The following is a 16,244-nucleotide window of genomic DNA, read 5'->3' as shown; positions in this document are numbered from 1 at the left end:
TCTTCCCTTCATGGGAACTAGCTCCGGGTCATTAAGCCTCTCCCAGTGGCTCGGACAACCTCCTCTCAGCCCTCTCGCTGCGTAACTATGTTACATATTGGGCTTTGCCTTTTTAGCCATCACCATTTGTTAAGTGGTGCTCCCCAACCACTTTGTGCACATTGCGCTCAACTTTTGACTGTGCATCATTTCATGACTGAATATCCTTTTTTAAGCTCTTATGTTACCGTTTATGCTTACCATCTGAGTTATCAGTCATTTTAGCGAACGACGTGTGGGCTGTTGACCGTGTTTTACTTTTTATCTGTCTTAGCAATATGGCGAAGGCCACTTAATTCTTAGTTCTGGATCTCCATTTCTCTGTGATGTATTTTATAGACCTTTCTCCCTGTCTCTGCTTTTAATCGCCTTCTCTTCTGTCAATTGGGATTGACATGTAGTTGTTTTTAATTCCTCTCTTTGTCTTTGTGTTCTACAGTTTTGATATGGGTGTGTGTGACCCTAGTTGTTTTTGCACCCTAAAAAACAAAACGAAACAAACTGTCTACTAACATTGGTTGAACTAACACCTTTTTTTCCCCTTCAAGGGTTGTTGGATTGCTTAAAATTGAGATTGATCTTTCTGTAAAGAAACTGAGAATCGTAGGCAAAGTGGTAATTCATAATCATTTCTCCATTCTTTAGTTTCCTTCAGAACTTGAAAATTGTTGATTTTGTCATATCTATAGTACTACATCAAGACAATTCATTGTTTAACATATATAATAAAAGGGGGGGGGAGAGAGAGAGAGAGAGAGAGAGAGAGAGAGAGAGAGAGAGAGAGAGAGAGAGAGTGAGTGTGAGTGTGTGCACGGGGGGATTATTGGTGAAATGAATTCTTTGTTCTTGGCTAATGTGCAGCAAGGTTCTGTTCAGGTGGGCAGAATTCAGACTCTGCAATTATTGATGCCTTTGCGGTGCTTTGAGATTGGATGCTCTCCTGTGCTATTCTAACAGTTTATAGAATGGCGAGGGAGGAGACTGAAAAATAAATGTTATATAACGTAATTAGACTGAAAAGTAAGGGGTAAATTGTTGCAAAACCATGTAAAAAGAATACAGACAATTGTTCTGTTAACTATATCTAGTACATACAGTTTAAGAATTTGTAGTTTTTTGAAATCAAGAAAACTGAACAAATATTTGTATTGTATTCAGTTATCCCTAGACTATAGCAGTTACATGGTGTCAAAGCACTCAACATGTAATACATAGGTGAATGTTCCCACTGAAAGACTGAAGCTGAAACAAGGCCCCTGGACTAAACAACATTACCTCCGAACTGTTGATGTCATTGTGAGAGCCAGCAATGACAACACTATTCCACCCAGTGTACAAGATATATGAGACAGGGTAATTACCCGCAACTTCAAGAAGAATGTAATAATTCCAATTCCAAAGAAAGCAGGTGCTGACAGGTGTAAATATTACTGAACTAACAGTTTAATAAGTCATGCTTTCATACTACTAACATGAATTATTTACAGAGAAACGGAGAACATGGTAGAAGCCTAAAGTGACCACCAAAGGTGGCACATGGAAAAATACCCAGGTATAAAATGAATGTGAAGTTTATCGTAACACATATAAACAGCTGTCTGCAATGGGAGTTAGTTTTGAACACATAATTTCAAACAATTCACTTCTTGAATATTGAAAGAATATCTGAAGACTGAAGATGCGAAATGTCGCAGTAAACTGAAAGTTCAGAAATGCACTGTCCATGCATTATAAGTGTTCCACAGTCAAACTCCTGAAGAGATGCACAAAAGTTTAAGCCTCGTGTTCGACAGATGAAAAACAAATAACAATTGCTACAAAGTCTGATTGCTGGTCACGCATTGGAGGCCATGTCTCTTTGGTGTAGAGTCCACGAATGATGTAGAGCTGTAGAACCATAGCTGGCAGCTCTTGGAGGTGAAGCTCAACATGGATGATGTTGTCGTTGTAGGAGCAGCTCCAGAGTGAGCTCCTTATCGTGAGAATGCTTTTACAATTGGCACCTGACTCAGAAAACTCAGTCGGAGTGAACTTCTCAAGCATAACCCAGTGTTGGCCTAAATACTGCATGGGTGCCAGGATACTGCAGGTACTACTTTCAGTCATGTGGTCTGCAGAGGAGAAAAGGTCTGCGGAACCAGTGATGTGTGCTGCCCCTTGGGTTGCTGTCTAGCTGCCAGGCTGAGTGCAACGATACCTTGTCTGTCATCTGAAAAGGTGTCCCCTGCCAGGTCCGTGTCCACGTAACCTGTCTGTGTTGGTTGCTGGCTGTGTAGGTGCAAACCTTTGACACAGCAAAGCTGAGTTCTGTAAAGATCAGTTTGGATTCCAGAGAAATGTTGGAACATGCGAAATAATGCTGACCATACAACTTCTCTTAGAAGACAGGTTAATGAAAGACAAACCTACATTTATAGACTTAGAGAAAGCTTTTGACAGTGTTAACTGGAATATACACATTTTGAAATTTTGAAGGTGGCAGGGGTAAAATACAAGGAGAGATAGGTTATTTAAAACTTGTACAGAAAGCAGTGTGCAGTAATACAAGTAGAAGGGCATGAGTGGGACGTACTGTTTGAAAATGAATGTTGTTCAATCTGTGCATTGAGCAAGCAGTAAAGAAAAACAGGGATAAATTTGGAAATTGAATTAAAGTTCATGGAGTTAAAATAAAAACTTTGAGGTTTGCTGATGGCATTGTAATTCTGTCAGAGACAGCAAAGGAATTGGATGAGCAGTTGAACTGAGGGGACAGTGTGTTTAAAAAAGAACCTAAGATGAAGAATATTAACAAAAGCAAAACAATGGTAATGGAGTTTAGTCAAATTAAATCAGGTGATGCTAGGGAAATTACACTTGTGTTCAGAAAAACAGAATACCTTGAACAACTGGAGATATGATGATCATATTCGTAGGACATGTACATTAGTATGTTCTGCAGAAATGATTAGCATTTCAGTCAGCTCGGTTCAGCATGTGTCCTGTTGCCAGGTAGGCACAGGGTCCACCATGGGCCCAGATAACTTGCTCCATGCGTGATAGCATTGACGCGTATAAGGCGTGATGGCATCATATGGTATACCTATCCATGCTGCATTCACCTGGTGGTTCCAGATCCATCTGTGATGGTTAGCAATGGATCACAGCGCTGCACTTGTTGTTTCACCATATTGCACACATTTTTGTTTGGCAACAAGTCTGGTGATCTGGCGGGCCAGGGAAAAAGGCTAAGATCCTGTGACACCAAGAAGGCATGTGTTCATGAAGCAACATGTGATTGTGGATTGTTTTGCTGAAAAATGGCATCTTGGGTGTTGTGCAGATAGGATGTGGCTACGGGTCGCAGGACGTCGTTCACATAGGTCACACTGGTCACAGTGCAGGACGCAGACCAACTATGATTTGTAGTTGTATCCAGTAGCACCCCACACCATAAAGCCTTGAGTTTGTGCTGTCTCCAGCAAACCAAAATGCGGCCATTATTTTCAAACAAACAGAACCTGAATTAGTCCATGAACACTACCTGATGCCATTCCTGTGCCCAATGATATCATTGCCATCTCGCATTTTTCTGCACATTCGTCAAAGGTAGACGGAGAAGTGGACGATGCGCATGTAACCCATGCCATAATAAACCCCTGATAGTGTACGATGTGTTGCAGTGTTCCGGCAGAGCAGAGGAGGATGCACAACTGTCCTGTTGTGCCATTCGGATGAGGTGTCGATCTTCTCAGTGTGTGGTCTGGGTTGTGTGACCTTACCCATTTTGTTGTGTTCTACAGCCTTCCGTGAACCATTCTGCACACACCCATTACAGTTTTGTAACACTTTATCCCACATGAGCAGCAATTTCTGGATGGATGCATCACATTCTCTCTTGCCAATAATGCATCCTCTTTCAAACTCACTGATTTGGTGGTACGGTTCGCGCATGTGTCTGTGAGGTATCCTCATGTCTGCTCAGGTTACACTGATCTATTACCGTCGGTTTATAGCAACATCAAGAGTCGCAGGCACATTTTACTGGTAGGTGGTGTTGCGCTGCAATATTGATGTTGACCTCAAACTCACAGGCTGACATATTCAAATGCTAATCATTTCTGCAGAACATACTAATGTACATATCCTGTGAATATGGATATCCTGTCTTTGGTCGTTCAAGGTGTTCTGTTTTTTTTTCTGAACATGAGTGTAAATTAGGGAATGAAACATTAAAATCAGTAGATTAGTTTTGCTATTTGGCAGTAAAATAACTGATATAGCTGAAGTAGAGTGGTTATAAAATGCAGACTTTCGGTGGCAAGAAAAGCATTTCTGAAAAAGAGGAATGGGTCACGCAGTGTTGAATCTCCTAATGTCGAAACATTTTCATGCTCAGTCATCATGGAGTTTGGTGAAATTTTAAGTGAACAATAGAACATGTCCTCAATGAATATTGGTAAAGTATAACATTCATCAAAGCAATACTGGCTGAAATATAGTGACTTGTATGACTGCATGCATGACTGTGCGCAGAGCGAATGTAAATTTTTAACGACTTTGAGTTGTTATATCTCAGGCAATAGTTTCTACAAAGAAATTAAATGTGGCCACCTTATACAGCTTTTATGCTATCTCTTAAGAATAATAATGAAAAAAGTTTTACTAAGCATATTCAGCAAGAAAATTTTAGGCAAAGTAATGTGAAAGAATCTACGCCCAAAAATTTCAAAGTTTGGCTTCTTATATCTCGGAGCCTAAAGGTATGATGAATATGAAACTTGGTGTGTAGTAACCTAGCAACACAAGGTTCTCAAATATAAAGATTCATTTATGTATCACTTCCCAATACTAAGTAAATTAAATGCAAACTTAAACATTTTGAAAAAGATCAAAAACACGTTAATTTTGACGTGATTTTGCAAAAAAACAGTTTTGTATAAAACTTTCCAAACTGAACTCTTTAGAGAGACCGTGGTTTTAACCATAAAATTGTCAAATGTGGGCCATCTATGTTAGATAATTTGAATCAAAGTTGGGTGCAAAAATTGTGGCATGAAAGTCAATTTTGGTTTCTTATATCTCTTAGAGTAAATTCATGCTGAACATGAAACTTAATACACAATAACTTGGGAGCACAAGGCTGTGGAATACAACATTTCATACACTTACTATTTTGCCATAGTCTACAAATTTGTCAATAAGGTGATAAGTTTTGTGAAGAGGTGAAAATACCCTTTTCTATTACAGATTCAAAACCAATCTTGTTCCAGATAAGCCCCCACCCCCATCCCCAGAACAGTGGATTTAATTTCCATGAATTAACTATGCTATATAAACTGAGACAAAGTAGTGGGAAAAATCACACTGCGAATAAAATTTTAATTTTGGCCTTTTATATCTTTTTCGTTAAGGGCATGATACACATGAAACTTTGGACACAACAAAAGGCAACATAAGGTTTTCCATTCACATATTGCTCTCTAAATTTCTACAAAAACTCATTCAAAATCCAATTTCGTAAAAATTACATAAATGGATCACATTTAGTCTACTTTTAAAAAATCTGTTTTTCATAATCAATTTCAGAGAACTCACTGTTGGAAAGAGCATGTTTTGAAGCATCCAGAAAATCATAATCGATTTTCCAATATGCGCTAACAATATAGCAAAATGACAGCCAAATTTGAGTTAGTGTACCATGGCAACAGGCTGCATTGCAGCAATCTGTTGTTCATGTTTTGTTGCATGTGGTTTTTATTTTTAAGATGACAAGTAATAGGTTACTGTACTACATTGGTCCATAATGACATTATCACCACCAGTTCAAGAACACGAACCGACAACTCCATCGCCATAAGGGGTCACACCTGATAGCTGTGCAATACCAGCCATAGGTGGGTTTGTTTCGTCATCCACGTTCCCAAGCCTGTAATTTGGTTTCTTCATTTAGGTTCCAAAGCCTTGTTGTGGTACCTGTCTGTGTACCAAGCTATCAGCTAAGTATCTTATCTTCAATTCTCAAATCTGTAGTAGTATCTCAAATAGGCAGCAGATGTAAAGTAATATTGATTTTAAACTTCTCAACAGTGCAGTTTACATTTTTCAGAATTTTTGAGCCACTTTCTACAGTTCATTTTTGGGAAATTGATAGTTGGCCAAATAAAGATATTGAAGGAACAGAAAGTGTGGAGATGAGATGATGTTCTGGTACCCAATAAATGTTCTGTATTTTTGGCCAGTAAAATGAATGAGGTGGGCCTTGAGAATCACGTTTGATTTTTCAGTATGTGCTAATAATATGTGAAAATGACAGCCAAATTTGAGGGGAGTTACCATGGTAATGGGCTACATTTCAACAACCAGTTGACCAAGTTTTTTTCTTGTAATTTTAATTGTATATTGACAAGTAATATCTCACTACATTGTGCTGGATCATGGTAACACTGTTTACAGTTTATGCCATGATGTATGTCTCATGCCACCTACCGCAGAAATAGCTGAAGTAAAGAAGCAGTAATCTTCCAGCAATAAATGTAGTCTCCATTATGAAACCAAAGTCCTGTGGCCACCCCTGCCTGTTGCTGTATGCCGACTTAGCCTTTTTTTTTAGGCTGCCTCCAGCTGAAGTGACCAGCTTGCAGGTATACACTCCCTTTCCCTGGCACAAGACTGCCCGCTGACGCAAAACGGTCCCTGCTCACTTTGAAAATTCTGACCATTTGCTTGTGGCCTTGCAACATTCAGTATAAAGTGCACTGTGTTTCACTGTTTGTTTAATGCAGAAAATAGTAGACGCAGCGTTGTTCTTTGAGTGGAGCTCCTGGCACAGTATATGGTGATGTGATGGTTACTTAGATCCTGTCTTGTTAATTATAGTGCTCCTTACAAGGTACTGTAAAACTTAGTAGACTTACTTTCCAATAACATTAATTATGTTTCAAATGGATGCCAGTGTGTTGATGAGTGATAATCAAGTCCATGAATGTGTGATTGGAAAAAAGTTATCATCAAAAATGCCACAATGGCAAAGTTTGTTCAAAGAAAATCAGGCTTGAGTTCATGGGCAGTTGGTCAGGTTGGCAGAAATTCCTTGTTGCTCTGTGATCAGAGGTCTTGCTTATGGATAATGACCAAGTTGGCGTGCATCACAAAGTACCGTGACATGTATGAAATAGCAAAAAAAATCATGTTGTAATCCATTTGGGAAGAAAAATCACACTGCTAAAAATTAATTGTTGAAAGTAGATCTTACCATGTCCAGTGGTTTCAGAAAAGGGCAAAAAGGTATGTAAAGTCAGGCCAGAAAATTTGCACTAGATGCAAACTGGAGTACATTCAAACTACAGTTCAAAATTCATATTTTCTATCTCCGTATGAGTTACAAATGGAACTTTGGAAACTCTCAGTCAATGTTTGACTTCTCTAGACACTTCTGTGGTGAAACTACTAGAGATGAACCTAGCTATGTAAAAAGGAAAACTGAATGGGTTCAATGTCCGATTGCATACAAAATCACATCTGCCGCAGGATTTTCTTCAGGGGAAGGGCAACCAAGCCAACCTGGAAAACTAAATAAATAAAAAAGGTTGCAACTTATGTACAGATTATGTTGATCTCATTGAGTAACTAAGAAAGGAAATTGATATATCTGACAGGTCAAGAAAACTACAACTACTGACTGCGATCCCATAAAGTTAGTCAGTATAGAAGAAGGTAGTAAAGTTTGATGTTTCAGAGCACGCTGTTAAGTCAGCCTGAAAATTAAAAATGGAGAAAGGCATTTGTGCTACTCCACATGCAAAAGTTGACAAGACTGTGGCAAAATCAGTCACTGATAGAGATGAAAACTTTTATGAAGCTGGTGAATTCAGTAGAATTTGTCCAGGTAAAAAAGATAGTGTCAGTTTGACTAAATGATTCCAAAACATAAATACAAAAGCTATTTATACCGTACCATAATGAATACACAGCTGAAACTAACTTTAAAATTTTGTGACCTCAGACCGAAGGGATGCTTCACCATCGGTGGTTCTGGTACATATTCCATTTGTGACCACACCATACACCAGAATGTGAAGCTCATGCTCCAAGTTGCTAATATCAAAGTAGACTACAAACAACTGATAGTGAAGACTGAATGTAGTTTGAATTCGAAGGACTGTATGTTACAAAGATGTCAGAATTGTCCTGGTGAAGAAGCTCTAAGTGCACACTTGGAAAAAAGTATTTAATGACAGGTATATGGAAGAATCAGTAGAATTCAAACAATGGTTCCACACTGACTGAGAGTCATTGTAAACAAGTGTATTAACAATTGAGAACTTTATTCAAAAACTTGCCAGCAAAATTTGGAAGCTGACTAGTCGCCATTATATATCAAAACACTAGAGTCAGTAGTAGAATTTGATGGAGAGTGGTTTCAGAGAAACTGAATTGACTGTTCTGGCAGACATTGCTGAAAATTATTTGTTTGTTGTTAAGATGCTGCTCAAGAATTTCATTGTGAAAATTTGCAAGCTATATTACATGCTTTTGTAGCTTATTATGGCAGTGAGGGCATGTAGCAAACTGTTAGTTGTTGCATTATTTCATACCTCTTGTAACGGTACATGCGTTTATTTTAAAATTGTTGACTCAAAAAAGATCACCAAAATGCATCATTTCAGCTGCACAATGTAGAAATTATAAGAATTTTGTCAATCTATGTAGCCACAAAAACGATTTTAACATTGATGTGGAATGGAACTTTTTTTGCACTAGCCACAGAAAACCTCGGTGTGATGGGTTTTGTGGCATAGTCAGGTGATTAGCTACTTATGCAAGCCTACAAAGGCCATCAATAAATCAAATATTGATGCCAACAAATCTGTTCAACTTTTGTGTCCAAAATTTATGCAGCATCGTGTCATGAAATTTTAACCCTGGATAGCTGATACCAATAGGAACCAAAATTACTAATGTTGTGTAGGTCAACAATGCATAGTTTTTTAAACTACGGAACTTGGCATCATGTGCTCTGATTGGCCGTGGGATTGCCTTGTTGCCAGATGCACTGGACACTGCCAATCGGAGTGCATGATGCCAAGTTTTCATAGTTTAAAAATGGTGTGTTGTCGACCTACACAACATTGGTAAGTTTGGTTCCTACTGGCATCAGCTATCCAGGATTAAAATTTTGTGACACAACTTTTCTCCTCCCTGTATTTACTCCAAAACAAGAAATCGAAGAAAGCAAAAAGTTTCAAGAAGAGAGACAGTGAGAAAGCAGCATGGTTGCCGATACAAGAGATTGTCATCAATTTGTACCACGTGACTCTAAGTCAAATGATACACTGGTAAAATCTATGCATCCTCAAGGCCCACATCATTTGTTGTATTGGCCCAAAATACAGGATGCTTGTTGGGTCCAGAACAACACCTTATTTCTGTGTTTTCTGTTCCTTCAATATCATCATCTGGCCAATTACGAATTTGCAGGAAGTGAACTGCAAAAAGTAGCTCAAAAATTCCAAAAAATGTAAACTGCAATGTTGAGAAGATTAAAATCGAAACTGATATTATTTTTTCTCTACTGCGTATTTGAGATACTACTACAGATTTGAGAATCAGAGATAAGGCTTTGTAAGCAGACGGGTAACACAACAAGGCTTTGGAACCTAAAATAAGAAACCAAATTACAGCCTTGGGAACGTGGATGAAGAAACCCATGTATGGCTGGTATTGCACAGCTGCTGGGTGTGATCCCTTATGGCAATGGAGTTGCCGGTTTGTGTTTTTGAACTGATTGTGGTAATGTCACTATGGACGAAGTTATTACTTGTCAGTTTAAAAATAAAAACCACATGCAACAAAACATGGACAACAGATTGCTGCAATGTAGCCTGTTGCCATGGACATTCCCTCAGATTTGGCCATCATTTTGAGGTCTTGTTAGCACATATTCTAAAATGAAAGGTGAATTTTTTGGCTGCTTGAAAACATGTTCTTTCCATCAGTGATTAGTTTGAAACTAGTTATCGAAAACGGATTTTCTAAAAGTAGACTGAATGTGATCTGTTTTTGTAATTTTTACAAATATCAGGTTTGAACTGATTTGTAGAAATTTAAAAAGGAGTGTGTGAATGATATTTTATATTGGAGAACTGTATATTGCTAAGTTGTTGTGTCCAAAGTTTCATGTTTATCGTGCCTTTAATTGACTGATGTAAGAAGGCAAAGTTTAAGCTCCATTTGCATTGCAATTGTTCCCTCTACTTTGCCTCAATTTATGTAGCACTGTTGGCCCTTGTTGGAAAAAAAAAAAAAAAAAAACCATTGTGCTGTTTGGGGTGGGGGGGGGGGGGCAAAGAGAGATGAGAATCCACATTTTACTTTTCTTTTGTGTCACAATTTTCGTGTCCAACTTTGATTGAAATTATCTAGCCTTGTTAGTCCACTTTGGATAATCAAATACACTTTTCTGTGTTTAAAACCATGGTCTTCCTAATTATTCCAGTTTCAAAAGTTTTCTAGACAACAGTTTTTTTTACAAATTCAGGCCAAAAATAATGCATTTTTGATCTTTTTACAAAATCTTGAACTTCACACTTAATTTATTCACTTTTGAAAAGTAATTACGTAAATGAAACTTCATATTTGAGCTCCCTGTCTCATTAGGTTGCTGCAAGCCAAGTTTCACGTTGATCATGCCTTGATCTCCCAAGACATAAGAAGACAAACTGTGAAATTTTTTGGGTGATTTTGCCTAAATATTTCTGGCTGAATATAGCTAGTAAAATTATTTTCATTATTATTCTTAAGATAATGCATGAAGTTATATAAGATGGCCAAATTTCATTTCTTTCAACAATGTACTGACTGACATATAACAGCTACTGACTGACATATAACAGCTAATAGTCGCCAGATATTCACGCTCACTCTGCACAGAGTCATGCATGGAATTGAAGTGACTACATCTCTGCCAGTATTGCTTCGATGAATGTTAAACTTTACCATTGTTTATTAGGGCATGTGCAAATGTTCACATAAAAATGTGAATGAAACTCATGATGGTGGAGGAGGGAGACCTTGTTCAATTTATATGGAATGGCCGAAATTTAACATTGAATGTGTATTTTAGTGTTTTATATGTTTTAGTGTTTGTCTGAGTGTAACTGTGGGTGTGAAATGTGGCCAATAAACAGTTCAGACTAGAAGAGACCAGAAGCTTTTGAAATGTGGTGCTACAGGAGACTGCTGAAGATTAGGTGTGTAGATGACATAACTAATGAGGCAGTACTGAGTAGGACTGGAGAGAAAAGAAATTTGTGGTATAACTTGACTAAAAGAAGGGATTGGTTGATAGGACACATACTGAGACATCAAGGAATCACCAGTTTAATACTGGAGGGACCTGCGGAGGTTAAAGTTGCAAAGGTAAACCAAGAGATAATACAGTAACGAGGTACAAAAGGATGTAGGTTGTAGTAGTTATTCGGATATGCATTTAAATACACTCAGAATAAAATATTTACAACATCTAGAAAATAATTATGTGTAAAAAGGTAAACTGTTTGTAGGTGGTGTAAAATGAGATGGGGAGAGCTGCAAAAAATTGAAACTGAGAGAAAAGAGAAAAATATTTATTGAATTGTGATGATATCAAGGTATTGCAAATGTATTTGGAACACCTCATGCTTGATTATATGTGTAAGATTTTACTCTGATCCCACCTGCACATTTTTATAAAATTAGAGTAAATCATTGCATACCATCATTTATATAGGATGATACTGATCCAGCAGTTACTTTGATGATTGACATTCTCTCTGTTATTCAGTTGTCTAGTAAAGTAGACTAATTACTTTATAAAAACTTAACACTGATGATTATGTTTGTTTATTAAGAATATTAAAACATGTTATTCTGTAGTATGTATGATATCTCTACTTTGGCAGCTGATCAGACACCTACTCCGACACGTTTCATTCGCAATTGTGAAGAGGTTGGTTTGTTTCAAGATTTGCAAAATGTGAACCCATTTGAAGAAACATTCAGGAAAGCATTTGAAGCATCTAAAGCTGGAATCACATTGCCTGAGGTATTTCATGATTTTGTGCTATATCTAATGTCTCCTACTAGCTTCACCACCTTGCTTAATACTGATAAGACGATATAATTTAGTTATAGGTAAAGTAAAGAGAGAGAGAGAGAGAGAGAGAGAGAGAGAGAGAGAGAGAGAGGGAGAGCCCAGGATTGAAATAAATTCTGCTCTAATGTGATATCTGTAATGTCACAAGTTAGCACAGTGGGTCAAAACAAGTCTTCCATTATCCCTCTCACATTATTAAATTTGAAAAAGACTTTCTTCCAAAGTTCTTCAGAAATACCACCTGTGAAAGATGTATCAGTGAATGAGGAAGCATTGTCAAAAGGGTTGGTTACATGTGAAGTATCTTTTTCTGTTGAAATAGGAACTGAAATGTATATTTGTGACAGATTTTAACTGTCTACAGATCCAAAATTCACATTTGCTTAGTGAGAGCTGAGTTTGTGGCCAGGTACGACACACAGTTTCAACCTTGTATGAATCTTCAGTACAAACATAAGACATTGCTATTAGAAAACCACATGATACAGTGTTGCAAACAATTTTAGTGACTGATATAAATGATACACATTAAAGTGACTTCTGGGAAATGTTTCTGCGTACTCCAATGACTCACTGGTATCATAATGGTCTTCTCACTTTGGAGTCAATTAGTAAACCATATAATCACATTTTTTGTGTTGTGGGAAAGTATGGAATGGGTTATACAGAGCTTAGTTAGGCGCATTGAGTAGTTAATTGAATCATTGACATGGAAACTGCCAATGTGGTGCCAAATTGGAAAGCATGCACAAAGCTGAGAGCCATATGACATTTTTTCATGTTATACCATAGTATTTTTTGTTCTTTAGTATAATTATAATATTTTCACATAGCTGAAAAAATAACCAAGACCTTAATTGATTGGATGATAATTAACATAACACAAAACATTTTCTGCAAGATTCGTCCGTGAAGTGTTTGATAATCTTCAACATCCTTTTCAATGTGGCTGCCACTAACCAAATTGCGTCATTTTAAATTTTTATGTGTACTGTAGAGCAGGTATAGAGTAATCTTGCAGCTAGCCTTGCATATTTCAGTTTTCTGGCAGCCGGAATATGTATCCACTAATGAAAAAACCTGAGACTTTTAAACATTCCAAGCTGCTGTTATTTACATCGAGACAACTGACATCCTTGTAATTTATTTTCTTCACTCACTTACATTTAGCATAGAAATGTCAGTTTCCATTCTCCTCTTTTCTAGCTCTAACAGATGGTCCCTGAGTTGTTAGCATGGTTATATGGCACTTTGTTAATCTCTTAGTTAGTTTCATGTTCCATGGAGTATTTGCATGATAAATTGTAATGATGTGGACTGAGTCATTTTATATTCATATCACAAATTATTTTGTAAATATGGCTATGTGCAGATCATTTACCAGTGGGTGTTTTTAAGAAAAAAAGGACATGCGGATTTGACTTAGTAATTCCCACCCACCACCCTATACACATTATAATAATGGACATTGTTGTATGGAATAGGAGTTGTCAAGGAGAAACTTTCACAGTTTATTTTCAAAGTTTACTTCTCTGTCTGTCAGGTGTCTTATATCACTGGGTAAGTGATTAGAAATTTTGGCTGCAGCATTGTGCATCTTCCTTTGCTGAAGACAACTGTAGTGAGGCATAATGAATGTATTTTTTTCTTCAGGTATTATACGTATAATAGGTGATCAGACTCTAATTTCAGTACAGCTCATTCACAATTGTGAAGGGGTTGGTTTATGTGATTTTTTTGTGGATGATACCCAATGCACTCTTTTAATTGACATATGATCGCTGTTGTTGAGCCGATGTTTCACAGTAGATACACTTACCACAGTGTTTGGTGGAAAGCATTGTGAGAATGGAAGGAACACAAAAAAAGAGAAAAAAAATTAATAATTACAAATAGCTTTCCCTATCAGCATTGATATATGAGAGCTGTTCAAGAAGTATATGACTATTGTTTATAAAAGCAGCCCTTATTCAGATAAAATTGTTTGAAACTAGTCATCTTCAACGTAGTCCCCTTCTGGTTCTAGACACTTGTCCCAACACTGCTTCCATTGCCGGATGCATTGCTGGAAAACCTGTGTCAGTATGGTGCACAGCTGCTCTGTTGAATTCTGCATAATGTCTTCGCTGTTCTGAAATATGGTTCCTTTGACAGTCTTTTTCAGTTTATAGAAATGCCAGAAGTCACTTGGTGCTAGGTCAGGGAAATAAGGAGGCTGAAAACCACAGCCGTGTTGTATTTGGTCAAAAAACTCTGTATTAATTGAGAACAATGAGCAGATTTGCTATCATGGTGAAGTTGCCAACAGCCTGCTGCCTGCAAGTTCAGCCATTTGCCTCTCACTGCTTCATGTAGAACCTCTTGGTAGTACTCCTTATTGACGTTAGTACCTTCTGAGGCATACTCGTGATGGACCATGCAATTGGAGTCAAAAAAGGCAGGCAGCATGACTTTCATGTTGCTGCAGGCGTGCCTCGCTTTTTTGTGTCTTGGGGATGGTGTGTACTTCCATTGCGATGCCTGAAACTTTGTTTCTTTGTCATACCCATAAACCCAGAACTCATCACAAGTGATCACTGTGTTGAGAAAGTTGAGATTACTGTTTACAGTATCCAGCACATCCCCTGCTATCTCCAGACAAAATTGCTTCTGCTCAGTTGTTAGCAGCTTTGGTACAAATTTTGCTGAGATCCTCCTGAGTTCCAAGTGTTCTGTTAAAATGGAATGAATGGATCTAATATTAATTTTGACCTCATCTGCAAGTTCTCTGATCAGAATTCATCTATCCTGCATCAACATTGTCTTTACGTGATCAGTAACAACCTCATTTGTGGATGTTGAGGGCCTACCTGAACATGCTTCACTCTTCACTGATGAGTGGCCAGCTTTGATGTGGTTGCACCATTCCTTTATAAGTGTGGTACCTGTAATCGTCCCTAGACACTTGTCAAATTTTGCATATTGTTTCAACTCGAGAATTACCAAGCTTTAAACAGAATTTGATGCAATAATGTTGTTCCACGTTTTCTGTCATTTTGCCCACAACACAAAATCTGACAACTATCACTTACACGTGTTCACTTGTCAATGGCCAGCCAGTGACTAGTTGTTTCCACAACCCTGAAAAAAATGAGGCATGCACACTATGTATGCTTACAAACATACAGAGCATGCACATGCCTCCTGATGCCATTGTTGGTTTTGACAATAAAAAAAAAAGTTGGATACTTTTTGAACAGCCCTTGTATTGCAATACGCAAATGCATGAAAAAATTATAGTTTGTGGCATTTGGATAAAATAATTCTTTAATATTTAGGTAGACTCATTGTGGTGGTTGTGATCTCTGGCCCTAATATTACTATGATGCAGCTGTCTAAACTAACATATCCTGTGTAAACCTCTTCATGTCTGCATAACTACTGCTCCTACATCCACTTCAGTTTTGCTTACTATAGTTCCCCTCTGCAATTTGGATTCCCTCCCTCCCTCTTCAAGTATATCTGTTTTGTACAATACTTCTCTTGCTGTTACCAATCTGCATTTTATGCCGTCTGAACTGTGGCTAGTCAGTTATTTTACTGCTGAAACAGCAAAGCTCATCTACTACTTTTATTGTCTGTTTTGCTAATCTAATTTCCTCATCATTGCCTGATTTAATTTGACTATACTCTATTAGCCCTGTTTTACTTTAATCGTTGCTCATTTTACAACCTGTTTTGAAGACCACTCATTACATTCAGCTGATCTTCCAAGTATTTTAGCATCTTGGACAGAATTAAAATAAAATTTTTTGACAAATCTCAAAGCTTTTTCTTTTCTTCCTGAGCTTAAATTCCTTTTCCAAATTTCTGTTTGGTTACTGCTAGTTGATTGTACAGGGGTCGATTGAAATGGGCAATAGGCTACCAACCTTTCTCACTGTCTTTACAAGTATTGCAGTGCTTTCATGTCTTTCAATTCTCATAACTACAATCTCCTTTCAGCTCTCCTGTCTTTTCATAGTTCTGGCTTACCATCCAAGCTCTTGATATTCATACAGCTGCTTCTCTTTCTTCTGAAGGTTTTATCAGTTTTCCTACAAGCAACATC

The 16,244-nt window shown here is 37.6% G+C and overlaps 1 protein-coding gene across 2 annotated transcripts in view; it reads left to right on the top strand.

Annotated features, from left to right (window-relative positions):
- Positions 1 to 16,244, top strand: part of LOC124722814 (cyclic AMP-responsive element-binding protein 5) — a 157,157-nt gene that overhangs the window by 20,081 nt on the left and 120,832 nt on the right. For both annotated transcript variants that reach the window (XM_047247941.1, XM_047247942.1), the window contains exon 3: positions 11,961 to 12,103. In XM_047247941.1, the coding sequence (XP_047103897.1) occupies positions 11,961 to 12,103 (143 nt within the window). The remainder of the gene's footprint in view (positions 1 to 11,960; positions 12,104 to 16,244) is intronic.

This window comes from Schistocerca piceifrons, chromosome X (assembly GCF_021461385.2).
Source record: "Schistocerca piceifrons isolate TAMUIC-IGC-003096 chromosome X, iqSchPice1.1, whole genome shotgun sequence".
Classification (NCBI taxonomy): domain Eukaryota; kingdom Metazoa; phylum Arthropoda; class Insecta; order Orthoptera; family Acrididae; genus Schistocerca; species Schistocerca piceifrons.
Note: the sequence above shows the minus strand (reverse complement) of the source record. Positions and strands in the feature narration are given on the sequence as shown.